This window comes from Lethenteron reissneri, chromosome 25 (genome assembly GCF_015708825.2).
Source record: "Lethenteron reissneri isolate LAM-NWPU_2019-01 chromosome 25, ASM1570882v1, whole genome shotgun sequence".
Lineage (NCBI taxonomy): Eukaryota > Metazoa > Chordata > Hyperoartia > Petromyzontiformes > Petromyzontidae > Lethenteron > Lethenteron reissneri.
The window spans coordinates 881600-906797 of record NC_083803.1 but is presented as its reverse complement, the minus strand read 5'-3'; the positions used below and the strand labels follow the sequence as shown (position 1 = coordinate 906797).

The window sequence follows — 25198 nt, the reverse complement described above, 5'->3', positions numbered from 1 at the left end:
ACCAGTAAGACAGCCTGCCCTCTAGTGTAATGTCTATATTTCTACTAATAAAGGACATTCCATTATTGTCCAGTACTGATACTGGATTATTTTACTTTTGGAGACCGTCAAGTAATGCAAGCAGTACGCATTTACGTGGTAATTAAAGCTCTCACAAATCAAGACCTTGATAAAAAGAAAAGATATAGGAATCATCCATATACAACGCGATTACACGAATAAACTCACAAAATACAAATCAGAAGCGGCGTCATGTAAGGAGAAATTATTTATTCAAAGGAAATTCACAACAACGAAAGCCATTTGAAAATGGTTACGGTGACATGAAGCAGTGGAAAACAACCAGACGCCTCCCGAGCCGTGCCGGGCTTGATAGGGCGCCGACATGGCTCGGTTGTGCAATGGAAAGAAGTATGATTAGACTGGCCTGCCAAGTGGCTTTTGATTCGAAGAGCTGGATATGCAGAATGTAGTTTTTTTCTACAAATTAAACGAAATCGGATGAGAGTCTGTGCAATGATTGGTGCCCGGGCTGAGAACTCACGACCCTTGAGAGCCTAAGTTCAATCGGTGTGGCTCTCTCGCCACTCGGCCACCTTTTAAAATACGCCATGTCAATAACAGTGACTCGAATCTTTCCGGAGTAATCATAGAGGAAACTGGCAATTGTAACATGCACCTATCTACGTGACTTTACCGAAAGACCAAAAGAATATGCTCTACCGCTTTGCAAAATGTATAAAACGCGTCCAGTCGGTTCGTATCTATCTAGCGAGCACGCCCCTACGAGAGGCCACGCCCACGCAGCCGAGACCACGCCCATTCGAGACCACGCCCACACACCAGAGGCCACGCCCACGCACCAGAGGCCACGCCCACGCACCAGAGGCCACGCCCACGCACCAGAGGCCACGCCCACGCGCCCGGGCCACGTTCACCTGGCCGTGGCCACGCCCATTGCCACTCGTCCACCGCTCGCGGCGACGCCCACACACCTCGTCCGTGGCCAGCCACCGACGTCTCCACGTCACAGACCCCAGGCTCCACTTCCGCGCCCCTGCCGCCTCGCGTCACGTGATCCGCGCACCCCCCCCACCCCCCACCGCGGCCCCGCCCCGCACGCCGCAGTCATGTGATGCCACGTCTCCCGATGACGTCGGCGCGGGCGATCCCATTTAATTTGCCACAGCGCATAGGCGCCGCGGCGGGCCGGAACGCGTCGCGATTGGTCGGGGGGGGGTCGCACGCGCCGCCGGCGAGCCGACGCCCGATTGGCGGGCCGCTCGGGCGCGAGCCAATGGGAGGCCGCGCCGCGCGTCCGGGGCGCGCGTGCGCACTGGGGAATGTAAAGGCGCTGCCGGAGCGGAAGGCTCGGCCATTTCCTGCCCTGCCCGGCGCCATCTTGTGCGGAGCCAGCGACGTGCGGAGGCGCAGAGACAGCGAGAGAGCCGCGTCCTCGTCCTCTCCACTGGCACCCCACAGGCTCCTCATTCCCGCAGCGCGCTCCGTCACGCCGCGCTACGACACTCTGCTGCACAGGCCTTTCTCCCAGCGATGTCAACCATGAACCCCGAATAGTAAGCGGCGGCGGCGACGACGGCGGCGACGCGAGTGCGGAGTCTGGTCGGCTGAGGGTGGTGGTGGTGGGGGGTGACCGGGTCGTCGTGGGCGATGCTTCACCCGGGGCCCGGAGCGAGAGAGGCAGACGAGACGGCGGCGGGCGGGCGGGCGGGCGGAGAGAAACGGGAGAGATACGAGGGAAAAGCCCTCTTAGGTTGGGGAGTGTCTGGGCCCGGGCGGGGCCTGCACCGGGTGCTGCGCTCGTAGCCGGCGGGGTGACGCGGCCGCCTTTGTTTCTACTGGCAGCGAGGCGAGGTCGCTTCGCTCGGCTCTTGTCGAGGCGGTGAAAGTGTTGCCGAGCGGGGACGCGCAGTCGCGTTTCGCCGAGACCAGCATGACATTCGAGCTGACATGGTCCAACCTCGACTTGCTCGCTGCCCTTGTGTGCCGGGCCCGATGGGCGTCAGCGCTGTCGGGCCCAGGGCGCCTCTTTAAAGGGTTTTGCGTTAGAGAGGTAATTTTCTTGGCCGAGCTGTGGGGGTCGCCGCAGCATCGGTGTCACCTGCCGTGTGGCCGTTCTTCCTCGCCCAGTAAACAGATCGCGTTGCACTCGGTTCACCTGACGGCGACCGGCGGCGTGTGGGTGACGGGGCATGTTTACCGGCGAGTATAACGAGTGCCCTCGTGTTTAACCACTGAACGCGCTCTCTCGGCAGTGACTACCTGTTCAAACTCCTCCTCATCGGCGACTCCGGCGTTGGCAAGTCGTGTCTGCTCCTGCGGTTCGCGGTGAGACCCCTCTCGTCCCGTGCCGCTGGCGCTCCTTCTCGTTATATCGGCCCAATTAAGACAAGTGAACGCATTCTACCCCCCCAATCCCACTGGGGCACGTTTTTATGGGTGCTGACCTACAACTGTTATCGTTTCAATGAACGCTTACGCCACCTGCCAATGCGTTTAAGACGCACACGTCACCAACTTCTCAGAGCTCGCGTAATGTGAACGCGCTATACAGTACTTGTTTTACGAGATTATATTTCATTTTTTTAAAGCAAGTTTGTAATGTTTTTCAACGTGGCTTACCGTTCCGCTTTATATAATTCCTAACCAAATGTTGGTCACCATATGCATGTTATTGATCTCGTTCGAAATTTCACCATTAATACTGGTTTAAATAGGATATTAAAGGAGTGCGTACAGGTGACTAATGCCAAAAATAAGCTCTGCATCGATGGCAGTCTAAGTACCTGTGTATAGTGGAGTTTATGCTCCCTATTTTGTTAGTTTTCAATATGCAGATGTATGTATTTCTGAGGAGCATCGGTGTTGCGCTGTGTTACTGAAGTGAAACGTTTATTAACCTCTTAAGCTAGGACACTCGTGTACATCTTGCGCTGGTGGCTGCTTAGGTGAGGAATGTTTAGTAAGTCATGCAGTGTGCCAGTCAGCTGACGAGAGGAAGTGACGAGTGGTCAACATCCACAACAGAACAGTATTCACTTTGCCTATCCGTGTAGTGTCTTTAGAGGCAAGCCAAGTTATATAATATTCAAAACCATTAGCTTTTATAGACAAACCATTGCGATAAATAATGTGTTTTCAAGATGGTACATGTTTTTCTTTGAATCCTACCGTTTGAGATGTCATGTGGACACGGCAAACCGCTGTCCTTCAAGCATACAACACTTGTAGTGGCAACATGCATGTTTTGTGTTGGGTATACTTCCGTATAAGTCCTGTGGCCTTCAAAATGTGTTAACCAAACGATTGTCAAGTATTTTATGAACCGTCATACATCCGTGGAGTCATATGTTTGGGTTATGGTGTATTGCTTTGCAGAGTGAAATTTTGGAAACTCTTGAGATGTGGGTGTCATGCTAATTTGAATGTAATTATTCTACCATTAGTAAAGTCGAATGTGTATAGTACAAACATTTGTCTTTCAGGAGAGTGAGATTTCCACATTTATTACCTCAGAAATCCAGATAAGGATGCTTGAAGGTAGAAAGTGCAGTGATTTTAGAAATTGTTCCTTTCGCAACCTATTTAAAAAACCAGTTGGTCAAGCTTCTTACGTAATGTTCCACATTTCTTTAGCATAACCATTTCTGTGTGGTGGTGGTGGTGAATCCAAAAAGATGCACGTTTAGAATTTAAGGCATTGCAGTCCGTAAACATTTCAATGCCATCTTGCTTTAAAATCCAAATATGGTTTTATATGCACATGGCATTATTTTGATACATAATATTTGCAAGAAAAAAATGTGAGTTATACAGTGGTGGCTATTATAATTTGTACTTTGTTAAAATGTTCTCATAGATACTTCATCAGGAAATGGTAGTTCAAGATGGATTGCTGTTTTTGTGCTATAGTTAAGATAAGAGTAGTATATACGAAATAATTATTTGGGCCACAACATCAATGCTGCAGAAGATGCCAGCGTATTTGTGCATGATTTATAGCAGGGCACGCACTGCAGAAAATAACAGGCAACTGCAAGTTTTACCACGATGTTTTGGGAACTAGAGCTCTTGTAGGTGCGTTAACCTCCAGGCCCATTCATCAAATGTAATGTTACGTAATTTACCATACGTTTACATATACAGATACATAGCTCTGAACAATAACTTTAAAACAGAATGTTCGCGTTGAGGAAATCACATGTACCTGACTACTCATCAGGTTGCTTCGTAACCCCTTGTCACAGTGCAAATCCCTATATTTGTAATTACTTACACAGGAAGGCAGACGTGTGTGCATGTTGTCCACGGAACTAGTCACCCAAGTCTATACTTCATGAGTGATAGTTTAATTGTGCTCTTTGGTTACTTGGCATGAATTGCCAAGTAATTGTACAATACTCCTCCCCGTTAGCTGATATAATGTTTAATCTACCCATGTCTGTGGAGAAGTTTTAAGGAGTTTGGGCTTGGGCACAATAGATTTGTATTTAGCTTTTTTTACCCAGGAAAGACTCACTGAGCCTCGTGACCCTGTTTCCGGAGGGTCTTGAAAATGTGATGGTTGCGTCGTGCAGTCTTTCTATTTAAATTAATTTCCGGGTAATTTTTTTATATTTGCTCATTTGGGCAATGACTCTGGTACACAATGGCTGCTCATGCGATTGGTGTCACGGGAGCCGAAACATCCATTTTGAAGCATATTGCGGTTCTCTACTTTATCCGCTGGGTTTGAACTGTAAACCTAGGCCCTGTGAAGGCCCAAACTAACTTGTATACCCCCCCCCCCCCAGCCCAGTTGTAAATGAATGCAGACATCTCTAGAAGGAATACATTAATATTTATATTAAGTATTATATAAAAAGAGAATCTGTATCGTTTTGTGGAGGATCATTATTTGCAAGTAAAATATCTGTATGGCCAGAGTGAAGACATTGTTTGGGAAAGCCTAAATGTTAAACTGAAGACAAGTGGACAGTCGCGTGTGATTGTTGTCTGCTTTCTGTAGGTAGTTCTAAATTAAATATGAGTTGAAATTGGGAATGTATGTTGAGGTTAATTGAGATATAATTAGAGAACCTCAAACTCATAACAATTTTAGTTTGATGTTTTTTTTGGTGGTGTAAGCATTTATTGTAGCGTTCAATGTGTTTTGAATTGGGCAACACAATTGCAATTGTAGCATATTGGAAGAAATGAATCTGAATCATTCCTTATGTGTCCTCTGAACGTCTTGCATTGAAGCCACATCAAAATGATCGCCAGGAGTTTTAAATCTGCTGTATCGCTTCTTTAGAATGCCTTGGTTATTGATGACAAATTTAAATTATTTAAAGGGTACCTTAATGTGTGACAGCTTTGGTTATTGATAAACATTAATAATTTTCGTAACAAGTGCTTTAGCCACAGCCTTGGTCTAAATGTAAGCATCATAACTGATTCAGACTGCCTGTCAATAACTTGGGACTCTCGAGTGTTCACTTGAAAATGAATGTGACACGTATGCCGCACATTCTATTGTACACATGTTCTCTTACACTTGTCTGTCTGGTTTTCTGATTCATTGGTATATCAGTTTTTTTATTTAGAAAAGACTGCCTAAGTGGTAATTTGCAAGGCACTTTCTGTAGGACAAGGACATGTAATAATGTCGACCTGTCAGTGCAGTTCATGAAACCTCACTCAAGCCTCCCTGTTTTTGCTGTTTATAGGGTCGTGCCCCTCTATTCAAGGTGATAGTGATACAAGCATGGGTGTGCAGGACCTTGTCATTAAGCCAATCATTATAAATAAGGTTGTTATGTCGGGGTTTGAGTCCCCACAAGATATACATGCATTCTGGCACTACGGGAGATTACGTCACAGGAAGTGATTGTGCTTTGCTTCCACTGACATAATTCGTCACTCAAAATGTTATCAATGTTTTTACTTGGTTGAATAAAGTGTGTGGCTGAAACAATGCAAATTTAACTTATTGGTCGTTACAATGCACAACTACGTTCAAAAGGAATTGTCACAAAATGGGAAAATGTGTAAATAATGCACAATTTAAAATAACATGCCAGGATGATCTAATATTTAGACAACGCAGCATTATGACAAACCATTGGAATCTTACCTCGTTGCATTTGGAATGATGTTATGAATGTTTGCATGGGTAATTGGCTGTTGTGCACAAGTATGTTCTGTCAACTTGTGTAGGAATTTTGAGATGTATTTTCCATCTCGATAGCATGTGTTGCTCGGAGATTACTCGACAGCATTTTCAGTGACATTTTATATTTTGTGTAGAGGCACATCCTTTTTGTCAATGCACTGCTGTGAGAGTTATTTGACCATACTTCACCAAGCTTGTCATTGCAGGTTGGTGAAGATGAGTAGCATAGATGTTAGTGTTCTGACAAAGCCAAATGTCATTCTGCAAGGCTTGTTTTTAACCACGATGCACGCTCATCCAAGCAGTATCCACGTTTAACCCTGCATAGCTTACCAAGATCAGGTATATTATGGGTGATTGTCTTATTACAAGGCGAAAAACATGAATACTGTATTAGTAAACACAGTATGTATTGGAAATTTTTGTAAACATACATAGTTGTACATAAAAACAAGCAGGCCATCTTGAAATGTTTTGCCCACATAAATGAGCTCATTTTGACTTTACAAGTCGGGACTGCATTGTCATTTTGTGGCATCTCCCACATCCTTCCGATTAGCACGGTTGGCTCGTGCAGTACTAAAGAAGTTCTGCATATATACATCAGACTTGCATGCCACTCCTTAGGCATAATCTTCAGAGTGCCTGTGAATAGTAATGACTGCAATCAATGTGCATTATTCCACTCTCAGCCAACCACCACCCTAATTTCTCTTCCGCCTCTATATACGCGGCAATCAATATGCACTGTGCTTCATGTATACAACATACGGTACAATAAATACATACTCGTATAAAATTACAAACGTGAACATGTACTTACATGTGCATACGTGACACGTGTACATAAATCCTAAGAGATGTAATGGTGGATCGATTCCTTAATATTGACTCATAAGCGTGTGCTACATGTGCAAGCATTGGTGCGTTTCGATTGATTTATGTTGAATCCTGCAGCCAGTAATGAATTCTCCATTTAAAATAATCGATTCTCGTCTTGAATTCCACTATTCTTCGAAACGTGGTGGTGGGGGAGATGAATAGTTGCACATCTAATGCATACACTAGCGCGCACATGCACATCTACAATACAGTACATAAACACAAACATTCATAAATATACATAAACACATGCGTTAACTTTCATATTAGCGTATATACTATACACGATGGTGGTGTGGCAACGACCCCACGCAATGGCCACCTGTCCTTTTCAGTTCTGATGTTTACACATCGTATATAGGCTCTAATTTCTTCAACGAATTCCCAATCCCTTTCGTGCCCTTTCTGGAATATGGAGCATACGTCCCACTAGCAGCTGAAGCCAGATCTCGTATTTGACCGTATTCAAAGTTTTGCATTTTAACCTTAATGACCTGTTTGTGAGAGTGGGCCGATACCTTTTGTCAGTGGGAGGAGCCCTCTCACCGGAGCCCCACAGGTGATCTGGTACAGTCCATATCCACGAATCGGCTGCGCTGGCAACGGTCCTACGTCCTCATTCTTTTGGGATGATGTTGCTCTCGGTTTCACCCGGCTCGCTTCTGCAGTGGAGAAGATGTACGTCTGGAGATTGTTGTAGTCTTGACTTTTTTCCATGCAATTCACTTTTTACAAATGCATTTGACCATATTCACCATTTACAAGATTGTTTTTTTTTGTAACTTTTATTGCAACAGCATCAACGCAATTGTGATTATTCTTTTAAATGTATCAAAATTAAGTTCTATTAGTTTTGCTGTCATGCATAGCATGTTCGTGGAGTTGACCTATATACATTTTGTTCGATAGATAATAGAGCTATAATTCAATACTTCTCTCCACTGTGGTGTACCCTATGAGTCCCGGTTAACGTGAGGTAAATGTATGGCATGGGCTCCCTTCTCTTTATCCCTAGGGCTCTCAAACTGGGGGATTTTGATGTTTAAGCATGTCTCGGGTTGTGCATCACTTTTCATGGTCTAAGCACTTTTCCTGTGGTTAATTATTTCCCTGCCATTTCTCATGTCATTGCCCAAACAGGCCACTCCCCTATGAAACCGACCATTCGAGAATTACAAGGTCCCTTTGAGGAAAGGCATGGCCACACCTTTTTTCTATCTCCATATGGGGCATGATTTGGCTGACTGCTGCAACTATATTGCTGCCCTACATTTAAGAGAATGAAGAGTCTCAAGGGCTGTAAGGCTAGCGTGTTGGTGCAGGCTGAAGCGCCCATCCACAGTGATTGGTGGTGCGTGCCAGCTGACCCTAATTTCTGACGTCGGAGCCCCTGAGGCTCACTGATAATTACTTACTCCTACCCATATGTATTGACCTGCTGACTAAAAATCCTGACCTGGATAACCAGTTAACACCCTCAGGATCCTCAAATAAGACGTGGTCTGTATACTTATTAGACTCAATGATGTAGGCCACAGTTCAAGTCGGCATGTATTCGAAGGCTCATTAGGCCTCTGCCCTAATGCCCCAAATTGGGGAAAGGGGGATAAATTTCAGACTGAAGGTGGTTATAGAAAAAAATGCAGGTGGAGTCGTAACGCTTCTCCCTCAACCCATCGCACTACCATCCACTGTCGGAATGTAAGCCATGTAAATTGTGATCACCCAGTACGTCATAATATTAATAATTGACATGTAAAAGGCGAATTTCTTCCATAGATTTCAATACACCATGTGCGTGTATGTATGTATGGTGAACTTCCTTCGCACCATACGTAGCGAACCATGCAAATAGGTGTGGATGGCAGGATGTAAACAGAACCAGGGTAAATGGCCTGAACTAATAAGTGAAAGCCAATTTAAAAGGTGAGTTTTCAAGAAGGACATGAATAGCTCGACTGACTACATTTGTATTATTACCAAAGGTACAGTGTTCCGTGGTCTGTGAGCTCCACTGGCAAAAGCCCAATCAGCTCAGGAACAGAGTCTTGATGTCGAGGTACTGAGAAGGTGATCCGAATATCTCAGGAGCATATTTTGAATATAAACATTGTGGAGCGAATTCATTCAGAGCCTTGTAGGTCAGCAGCAGTATATTATAATTTACTACTTGACTGGTAGCCAGTGCATAGACAAGAGAATGTGTGCTCGTGAAACGGTGTATTCGTAAGCACTCTCGCAGTTGCATTCTGAACGAGGTGGAGTCGAACCCAGGACCTCACTCGGAATCCCGAACAGTAATGCGTTGTAGTAATCAAGTTGGGCGAACACAAGCATGAACCAATCTCTCAAAGTAATGAGGTGTCAGGAATCGATGCAGCCAGGCAATATTTCTAAGGTGAAAGAATGGAGTTCTAACCACCCTAGATATGTGCCTAAAAGGACAAGGACTGGTCAATTTTAGCGTAGTTATTTATTGAAAGACTAACTATACAATGTTTTTTTTATCTGCTGCATCAGCAACAGCAGACTAACATTCGTCATGTTTAGTTTTAATATAGTAATGTTTGAAAAGATGCAGTCCGTGTTTTAGACGTTTTGGACTGGAAACGTGGTGTTTCTCCGATCAAAGTCCATTCCACACTGCGAGCAGCATTCAGGCAGAGGTTACCAAGGTGTGTACCCCACATGGTGCCTTTGGCTGATCCACGTATACGGTAGTGTGGTACTGCATGACACTGGCTTGTGCCACCCCCAACTACCCTCTCTCTATGTTGATCTGTTACACCTTTGTTTTCATTTTATTGATTAGCCAGGACTGCTTATCGGCTGACGTCTATTCTTGTAAAATATAGTGTTTGTCCACTTGCTCATCTTAGTGATGTCACGTCTTTCATTAAGCCTTCCACCAAAATAGCTTATGAGCTGAAGCATGAGGGAAGATCAAAACATTTCCCCCGCACCACAGGGGAATCGACCTGTGCTAGCAAAGTTGGCAAAGATGTTTATTCCTTGTCTGTGTAGTTTCCAACCAGCGTCACATACATTACCCAGCGGTGGGTGAGTTTCCTGCCACCAAGTAATGTGTTTTTTGCCTCTGAAACCGGGATTTCAATGAAGTAATCACCTCTTCATCACTTTCAAAACTCTTTCATGGGAAGGGGACTTCAATATTTTGCATCATAGCAAGTGGATTGGTGGTGCAGCATGTGTTGCACCAATTCACACTCATGAATTAGCTTACAAGTGTGTATACCTTACATTTCTATATGTTTAGGTAACCTTTAGATGTAGTTCATATGCTCGTCCGGATTAATAAGATTGTCGCACAAAGCATTCGTTGATGGTCCTGTGTAAGTTCACTGGATTACATACATTGCAGCATGTTACTGATTTTCTTGTATACCAATTGACAAATTACATTTTCATAACGGACATATGAAAGTGTACATAACTGTATAATAAGGCTTCATAGGTTTTGGGGGAAACAAGGTTCAGTTAAATGCTTTAGGCACGCAGATATTTACTTAAAACAATATTCTTAGGGTTTCATGGAAACTCCCAGTATTTAAAGCTAAACTTGGAAACATGTACATCATTAGACCTATTTTGCCAGTACCAAAATATAATAGGGGTTTTCCCCTTTTTTCTGGCAACAAAACTGAAACCTTTTTCCAAGGAATCATGTGTGCATACTTGTGGTCAAAATGCAAACAAAAAACACTGATAATATATGCATTGTCCTTGAAACTGATTGGTCTACACCAGAGACGGCTTTCTTTTGAAAACATGTGTTTTGTAGTATTCAGTGGAAGCTCTGAAGATGGAATGACCAATACTTATGCTGCTTTATAATACTGTATATAGTTAAGTGGAGATTTCCAAAATTCTGCCAAATTAAGGTAGTTTTCCAAAAACTCTCAAAGTAGTGAGAGCAATGATTGGTGTGCAGGTTTGCCATGTTTTGACTTGCATGGGAATGAACGCTTTAGTAGCAATGCATGGTTTAGATGTGTTTTTGTAGCGTAAGTAAAGTAAAAATTCTCTTTGTTTAGTTGGCGATTAGAATTTGTTTCACTATCATGAATCACTGATGCAAAACATGAATGCTTTTGATATCTTTCATTTGTAATGTATTTTCATTGTAGGTTAAGGTTTTAGTATTCATTGAGGTCCAGACATGTAAATCTATTATATAAAAGGGAAATTTGTGAATGTGTCTGTTCGAAATGTTTAGCATACTTCCCAACATGCAACAAACTTGAAATTTGGCATGTGGGTAGCTTCCAGACTGTACACAATGCAAAAAGTATAAAAAAATAGACTTTTGTATTTTGGGGGGGGGGGGGGTGCAATAATGGAAATCGATTGCACAGCAAGTGAGCGGTGACGTCACATCTGTGATGGACTAAACTATTTCCGTGCGAAGATCGGGTATACCTGCTAGTAAGCAATACATTATCATGCTCACAATACGTGTATAATTATGTATGCAAGATTGTTGGGTTTTTTACCCTTATGTTGTATCTCATTTCTTTGTATAGACCCTGCAGCCACTACATGTGCTACATTGACTACAATGTCAATACATTATTCTGAAATCATATTTCTACTCCGAATCACAACGATTCATCTCATCGTGAGGGAGTCAAATTGCTACATTACTCCGTTAATCCCTTATTTGGCCTGCACAAATGACAGATCGAATACAAAAGGAAGTTATCTCGAACATAACTAGTTGTAACATAAACGGCATTCTTGACAAATGGTAGACAAACAATCAAGTCAAACCACTGTACAATTTGAGAATTCTAAGTACTACAGTTGTAGCAATGACGCATGCTGCCCAAACATGGTTAGCTGTGCTTAAAACTAATTCGATGAGGGCACAGGCCTACACTCCTTTGGCAGAATTTTAATTCCCAACAGCACGATATGAAGACACATTGGTCTTATTGAGTCCACACCCAAGTGATCCATCTGTCAAATATAATATTGTTTTTGAAGACGTAATCTTGTTCATTAGTACATTGTTATCACAGGTAGAGGGAGTTATTCTAAATTTGTTTTTTTAATGAGGGTGTTGTAAAAAGTAAAGCGTTTTTCCCCAATTTAAATTTCTTCGTCAATTGGCTATGTACCTGGTATCACGTAATCAAAGATGGCAGGACCTTTGCACATTTCAATAGCAGCAAGCTGTTATTTATTGTCCTCTTGAGGATGTAAGGGCGAGAGAAATCTATTGAAGAATGATGCTTCAATATGATTGCAACACTGAATCATGGTTGTGTTAACGATGTATGCAAGGCTCTTTGGACCTCCCTGAAGGAAACTATGTGGAATGTGGTTTGACCGTATTGCCGGCATGACTTGGGGACCAACCATAACAGTTGTGCTGCTCTGAGTAGGAAGCTGGAGGGCTGCTGGGACAAGTACATTTTGGGAGAGGATTACTTCGTGGATACATTTTCTGGCGTATTCAGTAACACATGTTCTTTGGAAATAACTATTGTCTCTTATTGAAACACCCTCGTATGCATGTAGTTAACGCATGAGTCAAACGTTCATTAATTTGGTGAAATCTTGCCACAGAGCCAATCTCTACAACGTTTGCTTTTTCTATTGCCTCAGTAAGTGCTGTGGTTGATCTCATAATTTTACAGCCTTTCTCCAGGCCTCAACGCCCAGGTATAATGTACATACACCGAGTGACTCGGAAGTGCTCCCTGACCACTGTTTTCCCCCACAGGATGACACCTACACAGAAAGTTACATCAGCACAATCGGTGTGGACTTCAAGATCAGAACAATAGAGCTGGATGGAAAGACCATAAAGCTCCAGATAGTGAGTATTACTGTCTCCCCATGTATGCAATGCTCATCATTTTGTCATCCATTGTTCTCGCATGTCATCAAGCGGCTGTCATGGTTATACAGTGGGTTCTGCGACAACGTGTGTTTTCATAACGCCAATTGGATACAACACGCTGAATTTATTGGGGAACACGTTTTTTTTAATACGGATGAGAATTGGACAACGTGATTGAGTGAATAGAACTACGTCGCGCGACTAGGAATAAGCGGTTGTGCGACTGCCTTTGTCGCATCACACAAGGCGGAATACTACTAGATTCTACCCATGCACCTCAGTCTTTGTTCGGCCTGCATACGCATCTCACATTATCGCGGACTGTGCTTTAGCCTACTCGTCTTAAGCAGCCATCTTATCTTGTGGTAAGTGTTAAAAACAATGAGTTTATTTACATTTCATAAATATTTGTTATGGTTATACATTTTTTATTTTAAAAGATTGTATTAAAATCTAAATCTTGACTTAAAGCTTTTGTGACTGCAGGAATACATTATATGGGTATTTTGGTAAAGCCACGTAGATAGAAAAATTATAAAAATATCAAGACGTTTCGATCGCAACGCAAGCAATCGTCCATCACCTGAAGACGATTGCTTGTTACGATCAAAACATCGTGATATTTTTTTATCTACGTGGCTTTACCGAAAGACCCATAGAATATTATTAAAATCTGTTAAGCGAGTCACTTAACACCCTTCATCGTTTTTTCTTCACCCTCCACGGCTACGTTTTCTATTGCTTAGCGATTAACACTAACATGCATATTTCACTCATTTTAATGTTTTTTATTTGATCCATAAATTATGTTATCAAACTTAAACATGGTCATTATAAAAGAACACTTAAAATCAACAATAGGACAAATTATCATGAAAAATTTCAGTCATGTTGGTGTTTATGAAACCGAGCCCTTAACATCTTAATTCCCATTGACTCAACGGTTATTTTCACTTGATTTTTCCATAACGCGTGTTCTTCAGGAACAACTACCACCTTATAGGAGAACTGACTTTACAGTTTATATTGTGACAAATTGTCCTCATTTTAAGTAGTGCTATCAGGATTATTTATAACTACACATGAATACATATAATGTAAAAAGTACAACATGTTCCATCTCAAAGGATTTTCCAGGTAAAATATTTCAATTAACTTAGTGCTCTGAAATACTTCATAATAAAGGTTTTTTGGTTAGATCGCGTAAATATAAATATGGCGTTATTTTAACTCTATCCTAAAAAAATCTTTATTATGAATAATATTGGTTGCGAAAGCCTACAAGTTTAACATATTTCTTTATTTGCAAAGTTTCCTTGGGTAAATTTTAAGCTTGGTAGCAGTATATAATGGATGAATGCACTTAATGTCAGGCTCCAATTACCTATCCACTTCATGACAGACATCATAAGCTACTGTTTTGCTTTTGGAATCGAACCATCCAAATTACTTTGTGACAATAGTCTGTTCCAGCTCCCATATGTTTGTTAAATTGATATTACAACGTGCTAAACATCACCCGGTAGTGCCTTAACAAGTTGTGTATATGTGTGCAGTGGGACACGGCAGGACAAGAACGTTTCCGCACGATCACCTCCAGCTATTATCGGGGCGCCCACGGCATCATTGTGGTGTACGACGTCACGGATCAGGTACACATGTAACCACGCTCGATTTTGAAATGTAATTGCATCTCTCATTCTGTGCACTGTGAATGCCTTTAACCCCAGAACTCTGGTGCCGTCTGTTCACTTTCATACCCTACTCTAACCTTGTTCTGATTAGCCATGACATTGTTTGCATTGCACTGCATGGCTAACAGCAGTGGCAAGTGATATCTGAACCAGTGCTCTCCCACCTGCCTTCAAGCTGCACTGACCAGTATGGTGAAGTATGTTCAAATAACCCCTACAGCAAACATGTTGTGAGGATGGCTTCATCCACTAGTGGATTGATGTAAGAGCTGTACTTTATACTATTTTAGACCTTGATTACCATGTAGTTTTGTATTTTAGTTAGCAATCAATATATAGTATAATACAGTTCCTGATGTCTATGCTGTTTGGGTTCTGTAGTGCATAATTTACCGATACAAATGCAACGCAATGTTTTACTGACAGTCGCATTCCGTTGCTTGGTGTAGGAGTCCTTCAACAATGTGAAGCAGTGGCTGCAGGAGATTGATCGCTACGCCAGCGAGAACGTCAACAAGTTGCTTGTTGGCAACAAATGCGACCTCACCACCAAGAAAGTGGTGGACTATACGACTGCCAAGGTGTGGTAATGCTTTGTTTCTCACAGCCCCTCATCTTCACTCTTCCAATTTCAACAGTTATTGAGATAAATCAGTATTCCATTGTTTGGTTTTCACCCGGTCATGTACAAACTATTAGCAGTATATTCATAGCCGAATCCTTAAAGTGTGTTCTATATGTTGTTAGCACGATGGAAGTTGGTGTAGAACATCACAGCATCCACCGCAATTTAAATTAGAGTACATTTTGCGATATAAGACGCAAATAAATACTGAAACCGAGTTTTATAATGCCTATATTCCAAGGCACATTGATCAATGGAAAGATTTTTAGCTATAAATTACCTCAAATGTGTTATAATAGAACCCATATAGAAAAAAATGTATGTTAATGTTATTAAGATGTTCACTTCACTTTTAAAATAGTGTGGAACAGAATTTGCGTGCCTTTTGACACATTTTAGCCATGGTTCCGCAGCCGATGCCCCTTGGCCCAGTGTGCTACCATTATATGGCTCAACCTTTGTAACAAATGTTTGCCACCAATGACTACATCTGCACTGAGGTTGCATCTTATTAGCCTGTTTAACACTAACTGCAATAGGCCTCTTTAACTGAAAATAAGCATTTCAATTGTGGTTCCAGGACATTTAAATGTTGTGCTCCTTTAAAATAGTGGCCGGTTGGCCAAAGTTGTTGCAGTCTTTGGTGACTTTTATATAAAACACCAGGGACACTTTTGGGCTGGTCCTGCAATAGAATGTGCATATTAAGTCACCAGAACATGTCCCATTTTTATTTTGGTCAGTTGGTTTTGTGGATCTTTGCCCATTCCAAAATTCTTAGCAATTTTTTTTCTGGAATGTTATGGTATGTAGCTTTACTCTTTGGTTCTTTTGGTAAAGTCACGTAGGTAGAAACATTTAGTAAAAAAATATCACGACTTTTCGATCGCAACACAAGCGGTCCTCAGGCGGAAAAAAATAATCCAGCAGTGGAACTGCTGAACCAGTGAGAGAGAGCTGTTACAACAAGAGATTATATATGTGGCAAAGGGCAAACAGGTGGGGTCTGAGCTGGAAAGGAATTCTATCCCCGGATGCAAGCACGTCAGTTGTGTTAATGGGGGAGATTAGGGAGAGATTAGCATGAAATTAGCTTCGCCGCATAAGAGTATCGTCCCCGCATATGCGCACAACAGCAGTTTTAATGGGAGATTAGAACTGTTGATGGGAGAGAATAGGCAGATAGATTAGGGGGATTAGCAAGTTCAGTTCTGTTCCATTTATTAGGTATAACCCTGTGAGCCATGCAGCTCTTGACATGGGTGCAACCGCAACAAAGCAAAAACATCTTCAAGTGACTACATGCAACAGAAAAATCCTGGAAAAAACCACAACCTCTTCCAGAAAAAACACCGTATTTCAATACTGTGTGCAAAAATCCGTGTGGGATGCAAGTCAAACAATAACCATAAGACAATGTAGATTACAGTTTTAATTTTGGAGCTTTCGTGACTGCAGGAATTATTCTTTGGTTTTTTCGGTAAAGTCACGTATAAAAATAAAATAATAAATTAAATAATAGCATACGACGTTTCGATTGCAACACAAGCAATCATCATCAGGTATAATGAAATAGCGACATAGAATATAACCAGAAAACTATAGACAGACATATAAGCAGACAGATATCACCAAGATACATAGAGAGAGCAACCCAGGTACAGAGAGAGGTGATCGTCTCTGTGGGGTGGCCTTAAATAGACAGAGAGGGGGCGGAGGCAGAGAGAGGGAGGGGGTAGGGAAAACATTTACATGTCAATGAGTACGAAGGGAGGGGAGTAAGGTAAGCAGGCTTAGAGGGAGACAGAACACACTAAATTAAATAACCTAGCAAAGTATCGAAATGTTATGTAAAACCGACTCTCTGTGTCGTTTTACATAACATTTCGATACTTTGCTAGGTTATTTAATTTAGTGTGTTCTGTCTCCCTCTAAGCCTGCTTACCTTACTCCCCTCCCTTCGTACTCATTGACATGTAAATGTTTTCCCTACCCCCTCCCTCTCTCTGCCTCCGCCCCCCTCTGTCTATTTAAGGCCACCCCACAGAGACGATCACCTCTCTGTACCTGGGTTGCTCTCTCTATGTATCTTGGTGATATCTGTCTGCTTATATGTCTGTCTATAGTTTTCTGGTTATATTCTATGTCGCTATTTCATTATACCTGATGATGATTGCTTGTGTTGCAATCGAAACGTCGTATGCTATTATTTAATTTATTATTTTATTTTTATACGTGACTTTACCGAAAAAACCAAAGAATAGATTACAGTTATCAGGCTAAATCTGTACTACAACAAAACGTTTTCAAAATCACCAAAATAAAGCTATAAAAACAATGTAACAGTGATCATAGGAACTGTTATTCAAATTGAACAATAAACGATGTACATAACGTGTACCACCAAGTTAGTGTCATGTCTGTGTAACACAAGCTGCGGTGCTGCCAATTGTGCTGTGAGAGGCAAGCACGTCCATGCAAGAGAACCACCGCAACAGTGGTCTCGCCAGTGAGACGCACAGCCAGAACCATCGATACATCGAGGCTAAGGGAGCAGAGGTGGCATGTTAGTGAGACACCCGAGCCCGTTAATGCAGAGGCACCTAACAGGGCAATGCAACTCAGAGAGTCGGAGATAACAGCCAAACGGCAGGAAAGAATGGAAGCACCACAGCAAGTTAGGACTTTGCTTGGTTAATAACGTCCTTCCAATGATTGCTCCGCTTATACCCATAGTCTCGGTTGAAATTGTCTGTTTATATATCTGGATGGCTTCATGGACAAATCTTTGATGGTAGCCCGAAGGTTTGCAGAGTACCTTGGTCTTGGAAAAAACAATATCGCGCGAACCCACTGCGTTATAATAATGATCAGCCACGCCAGAGATATTGGTTCTGCCGTGTTTCAATTCTGCCTTGTGTTCGCGAACACGGTCCGAGACATGTCGTTTTGTTTCCCCAATGTAATTGCTGTATGTAGCTTTACATCGGCGAATAAGGAAACAATTTTAACTTTGACTATGAGTAACATTAAATATACTATGTGAATAGACATGTGCCTTAGCCCTTTTTGTGAGAGCTTGCCTATACCTGGGTCACCTTTACATGTAGATGCATAAAAAAAGTGTTCGTGTTCTACATGGCAATCTTTGAGGAACTACTGACAAGCTGGAAGGCAGCCAGGTGGTGAGCCAGCAATAGCAAATTGCCCAGGCTCTGCAGTCCTCTGTATATTAGGATGTGTTCAGCTTATTAGATAAAACCTGATATGATTTTTAACTCTTGACTTAAAGCTTTCGTGACTGCAGGAATTCATATTCTTTGGGTTTTTCGGTAAAGTCACGTCGATAGGTTCAAAGAAAATAACAAAAACTAAGACATTTCGATCGCAACACAAGCGTTCGTCATCAGGAAGAAAAAGAGGGGGAAAGCTGCTAAAACAGTCTGCTTCAGCAGTTTTATCCCTCTATTTTCTTCCTGATGACGAACGCTTGTGTTGTGATCGAAACGTCATAGTTTTGTTATTTTTCTTTAACCTATCTACGTGACTTTACCGAAAGACCCAAAGAATGATTTTTAACACTTTGTATCAAAGATCAGACACTTCCAAAATGTGTGTGTATATATATATATATACTCCAAAATGTGTAGAAAATTATTATTTTGGAGAAGTTGGAGACGATTTGATTCTCCTTGTTATATTTAAAGACGTACCCATCGGAAACCGCTCAATATAAAGATTTTTTTTTTTAGAAAGAACAAAAATGTGTCCACTTAATACTCTTAGGGGAAGCTCCTATATTTTACCCGTTTTCTAATTCTTGAGATTTGAACATCATAAAATGCATTTTTTTTGTTCAAACCGCTTGAAACCTTAATATCTGAAAAATAATAAAAGATACAACAGTGGTTCTCATTTTAATTCTATTTTATGTTTAACGCTCTATGAAACGAAAATAACGCAATGTTATATTTTGAACGGTTTCTGAATGACACGCAAAAACATGTTTATGGGCACTTAAAATTGAGATTTGGGGCCCATAAACAAAGTGCCCTGTCCTTTACCATGTGATGTGATGACATTTAGTTTGAAGATAAAGCAAATTCTTTCCAGGTTTCCCAACGATATGTGTTCAAAATAGCTGTCTTCCTATCTCCAAAAGTTAACAAGCCCCCCCAGGCATTTGTGAGGAATTAAACAATTCTTGTAACTCAACAGGTTTAATGCAGTCATCAACCATTAAAATCTTAAGGTGAAATCTACTGTCATGAATTGGTGTATGATAAAAAGTGGCCTTTCTCTGTTAATTATCCTCGGTATTCTGGTATCTGTTTCATTGGTTTATACCTTCATAAAAATGTTTCTTACATCGTGAACTATTACTATCTTCTGTAGGGTTGTGCATAGCCAATATAACTTACTTTACTGACTGAAAGCAATACTGTATAAGCTTTCTTTCAAACTAGGGCTGGAGAATTCTGTAATTTATAGCACACTAAACTGGGTCTAAGTGTCTGTTTTTACAACAAAATTCAAACTTTGTGCCACTAAAATGAAACTCGTAAGTTAATTTATCCAGGATAAAAATCCTCGATCCCTTATCTTAATTGAACTTTCAAATCACAAGAGGTATGAAAGGTTATGTTCAGCAGGCCAGCTTGGGAGAGCAGGTTTGGCTTGCCATGCATAGCTCCAGGCCTTTAAGAGCACATTCCTTGCATTTTTTGTTCTTTGGCTGTAAAGAAACTGCCAATAATACTGTTTCCAAGAGGGCCCCTAAAAACTACTTTGAATTGAAAAGATGGTAAGTGTCACTCCTGTCAACTGGGCCCTGTCAGTGTTACCTATTTAGTTAATAATTTACTGTGATCCTGCTCGGCAAATATTTCAAAATATTAAAAAAATAAGCATGAGTGATTACAAAACAAAAACAACAAACATTGAACTACAGGGATTTAACTGGAAATGAGGAAAGTTCCAAATTTTCACTTTCAATTTGAGTATTACAATATGAAACCCGCACATTTTCCCAATACAGTGAAACTCCTTTTTATATGCAGCAGCTGTTGGTATGTTCCACATCTTGAATGCGGTTCTATGCACAGCATATCAGAAGTCTCTAACATTAAAATCCATCGCTTATGTGGGGGAGGGGGCAACACGACTCGCAATTCACGTGACTTTCCACACTGGATACCCGTTGATTATTGCAAAGCTTAACCACTAAACTATCTCTTACACACCCTGAATGAATGGAACAAGTGCAACAAACCACTATTTACCAACAATGTCCTTATCCAAGTGGGCAAATAGGGAGTGTGGAACATGCTAATGGCTGCCTGGGAAACCAAGCTTCAGGTAAATGCAGACTTAGTTTATCCTCTTCTATTATACACGTGCCAAGTGTTTCTGCTTACCTGCGGATAAACATGCGTGTGTAATAGCACCCCCACGTCCTATATCGGTGCAAATAAGTTACAATGTCTGAATTCCAAAATGGTGGATTTTTGTAATCCTTGTTTTAACATGTACAAAACCCCCCACAAATGAACGTGCACGCATTTAAACAACCATACGTTATTTCATTTCAAAAGTACGCACACACAAAACATACATTTCACAAGTTGTGTTGGTAATAAAATGTCTGAGAGGCATTAAGCTAACGTGCTGTGTATGCCAAGATCTGAAGTCAGCCATATGCTGACGGTCAGGACAGGTGCTTTTACCCAGCACCTTCTCTGTCTAACGTCATGCACGGGGGGGGGGGGGGGTGTCCAGCACCTAGTTCATTGACTTTGTCTGCCCTGTTATGTTTGCAGTGCACCAAACACAAACACCTAAAATAAGATTCACAAAGACATGTACACACACACATGCCCATGTGCAGAACCGCACGTGAAGCGAATGCACACGTACGAACATTCGCGTTGTAGAGGGTGGGGTCGCCACTCCTTTGTGGTTTCTTCATGGCCTCTCCCTTTTCCTCCCCCTATCCGTACTGCTCCACAACCCCCCCTCCACCTCTTTGCCCTCTTTATCCTTTCTGTGTTGCACAATGTGGAATCGGTTGATCAATCTTTAGATTTATCTGTCTGTACTTGTTCTTTCAAATGGATATGAATTAAGTGGCAACTCTAAATCGATGTCCAAGCTGTGCATCCAGCTGCTGGCATTAGAGAACTAAGAACGTTTGCAGTGCACACGAGTTCACAATGTGTTCCACTTTGTTATGGTATGCTGCAGCCACATTTGGGTGGTTCTTTTATTTGCTTGCGAAAAGGTGATTGCACCTGCAGTGGCCAGTTTGAATACTATTTAGAGCATCCTTGTTAATGTACGTCCTCTGCCCACCCTGTCTACTGTAACCCCCCACACCACGTTGTACAAAACACTGACCACCTTTCCACCTCCATCTTCCTCCAGGAATCTGTTGTCCCCCATCTTGTGATACAATCAAATTGTATAAACTTAAACATTTTCCTCTTTCTTGGCAAGTAGTCTGCTTTGGTTGGAAAGCGTGAAGCGGATTTATTTTCTAATTGTGGCAGCATTGAGTGAAGCTTACATGAGCACTTTAACTGGAAACACCTCATCCTAATGGGCGAGTGGTTGGCTGCATAAACGCACTAAGGGAAACTTATCTTGGTCATAGAGCGGTACAGGTTAGGGTAAGAATAACGCTCAAGTTCTTTATTGCAACAGGCCACAGATTTTCATAAATTGCTTACCCCGAGGCAAAGTGTGTTTTACTTTGCTCGAGTCAAATTTGCTGTGCACACACCTGTTCCGTTGCGAAACATCAAGAGAAGTAAAGTTATTGGACTGCTACTTGCTGCCGTTGTATTGATATGTTTGTGCTTCATCTTGTGCATTTATTTTTAATCAATTCTGAATTGATGATTGGGAAGCACTCGTCTCCATTTGTGATCTTGAGCCAGTGTTTGAAATTAAAAGTTTGTGGCATGGACCAGTCCACCAACTACCACTTTTTGACTTTTCCACAAAGTGGTACCTTTAAAAAAATAAATCCTGGAGGGAATTGAGCTTGATTTAACCTTGTTTAACTAGGTAAAATAGATATTCTCTGCCATTATAATACTAGCCGAGTGAAAGCACAGAGATTTATTTAATCATTTGCGCACTGTGTCTGTGCCAGCCATTGCAGACAGAATCTCAGAACAAGGTGCGAGAGAACCCATTGACACCTTGGTCTCTTTCAAGAATGGTGCGGCTATGAAAACGGTGTGGTTGATAACCACATGAATGTCAAAATGCCATACCTCACCGTTTAAAGAGGGTAGAAAGCAATGATAACACTATTTAAAGTAATTGTTTAATGGATTAGTCTAGTTCATCATAGAGTAAAACAATTGAGTGAATTCAAGATATACTCCATTGGTCCACCTTCAAGCAGTGTTGTGAATTAATGAGCATTCTTCAAAGCCAGTATTATCATTTGCCACAGGAGTTCTATGGCACATCTTGAATTACAAGGGTTTATGTCCAGTCAAGAATGTTATAAGGTCCGATAACCAGAAGTATCCAGTGGGTGGCAACACCGATATAAAAAATCTTGATGTTCTCTCTGTGACTTATGTAAGCTCTTGATTTATTATTTTTTGTTCATTATCTAATTAACATGTACATGTGCAAATAAAGGGTTTTAAATGTGTACACAGTTGCTTAAAAATACTTGGCTGGCATTATCAGTTGAATGTGAAAATAGTACTGTGCTGTATTTTTATGATCAAGTCATTGATCTGTCAACTGTGGACACTTATTAATTGAAACTGGGACATTTAGAATGTCTCAGTCGGTCCCCAAAATGTTTCTGCTCACTTTTACTTGTACCCATGCACGGCATATATTGGTGTCTTTTAAAATTTCCGAGGAGAATTATTTTATTTGGTGGTGTCTACATGTGTTTCAAGTTGTTTCCTGAAGTCTTTCAGTGTTTGTTCAGTTGCTACAGGTTTAAGTGTTCGTTAATTAAATTTTTGTACGTCAACTTCCCCATTTTATATTGAGTAAACATTTACTTGTAGCTCAACTTCATGAGGGCTTGTGATTTCCTACTTGCCAACACGAGCACGCGTGTGGCAGTAGAAGCTGGCGAGGGTGGCTGCAGCGTGTTTATAACCGTCTTTGCGTGGAGTATTTTGTGTAACTTGTTGCTGTTGTGCGTGCCTCCTTCCCCGCCGGTGGCTGCAGGAGTTTGCGGATTCGCTGGAGATTCCTTTCCTGGAGACGAGTGCCAAGAATGCCACCAACGTGGAGCAGGCGTTCATGACCATGGCAGCAGAGATCAAGAAGCGCATGGGGCCCGGGGCCACACAGGCCTGGCGCTGGAAAGTCCAACGTCAAAATCGAGAGCACTCCCGTCAAGACAGGAGGTGGGGGCTGCTGCTAGAGGTGGTGTGAGACTCCCCCCCTCAAACCCCTCCTTCTCTCTCCACTCCCGGCCCTGACCCAACAAGATGACCACATGGCCCGGCACGTGCCTCCCCATGGAGAGTGGCAAGTGGTGGACGGGCTCTTGGGGAGGGCGTTGGACGGGTCGCTCCGCGGACACTCACGTCTCCACCTCGTCCCGGATGGTTTGTAGTGTCGATTATGGCTTGATTTGGATTAACTTCATTTTCTGGCTTTCTCTTCTCTTAAAAGTCAGCTTTTATGAGGTTGCACTTGCTCTCTGTCCTCCCACCCGAGCCTCTAAACTGCGATCGTGGCCACACACTAGTTTCAAATCGGCTGCCCTTTGGTGCCAGATGTTACTGTCATGCAGATTTGTCTCCTCGCACTGCCTGAAAATGAAGTTAACCTGAAGGCTGTTGATTGAATTTTTTTGTCTTGTGTATTTAATGAATAAATTAGACCAAAACATGTTAGATCTGGTTGTGATTTTTCAGTACGGTCGCTGATTTTATTCAAGGTAACAATGTCCCTAGGAATGTTTTGCTTTGCGGGAAAGAATAAAAAAGTTAATAAATCTAAAGGCTCTAATTTGTTAGCGGTTGTAAACCAGTAATTGAATACTAGTGTATTGCACACAATGTATTCTGTATTTGATTAGTTTAGAGCGCTGTAAAGAACATTTCCCCTTGTATAACATAGATTACCCCCAGAAGAAGTTAAACCATGGCTTGTCTGCTGTTGGAGACACTCACCTGTCTTGTCTGTAACCCTGCTGGCTTGCCTCGTTTTGTCTGGGCTCGCCAATGACTGGAAGTGGTGTTTTCGTTTGTTTATCAAGTGTAAATAAAACTGCCTGCTGCGGCCAAGCCACGCTTATGAGTGCCCCCACAACGCAGTGTGTGCCCCTCCTCCCCAACCTTCCCGAGCCCAAACACGTGTCTCATGGGAGAATCGAGTCTACACCGCTGCAGTCACACATCTAGACAGGCTACGCAACCCGACTGCTGGTGCAGCTGTTTGGAGGTGGTGGGTGGTAGTGGTGGTGATTAACTGGGAATGAACGTGTGTGACGGACAAACTATGCCAGCCGTGCACCCATTCTCACTGCACCATTCTGGCCTTTAAATGCATATTGCGCAAGGTTTCATGCTGTTGTTGCTCTTTCTCGCTCATTCTTGTGCAAATCATTTCAGAAACAAATAAAGTGTATACTGTTCAGTTGCTCCTGTTAACTTTGCTCTGTGTGTGTTGCTGATTTGTACACAGTGGCGGTGTGGGAGTATTGCATTCCTGGTTTTAAAATGTTTTGAAATTTAGATATGCAGTGCTAACTGTGGATGTTATCAGTACGAGGCCCAAATTCATACTTTGTCAAATTTGTTTTGGTTGGAGTGGAGTAAATGGCTGGTTGGTTGCTTCTTCGGGTCAACTTTGGGCTTTCGGTTCTCCCCCATTGCAGACAACTCATTGTCTGCACACTGAGCAATGTCAATTTCCTATTTCTCCCAAGCTCCTTATATGACCTGTCGGTTTTT

At 42.1% G+C, this 25198-nt stretch overlaps 1 protein-coding gene across 1 annotated transcript; it reads left to right on the top strand.

Moving 5' to 3' along the window:
• The first annotated feature begins 1356 nt into the window (after positions 1 to 1356).
• LOC133346966 (ras-related protein Rab-1A-like) lies at positions 1357 to 24895 on the top strand. Its single transcript, XM_061558813.1, is given in 7 exon segments — positions 1357 to 1577; positions 2277 to 2349; positions 12810 to 12905; positions 14486 to 14581; positions 15073 to 15204; positions 23460 to 23588; positions 23590 to 24895. Coding segments are annotated over 7 exon segments (618 nt in total). The 5' UTR covers positions 1357 to 1554; the 3' UTR covers positions 23659 to 24895.
• Positions 24896 to 25198: the final 303 nt, after the last annotated feature.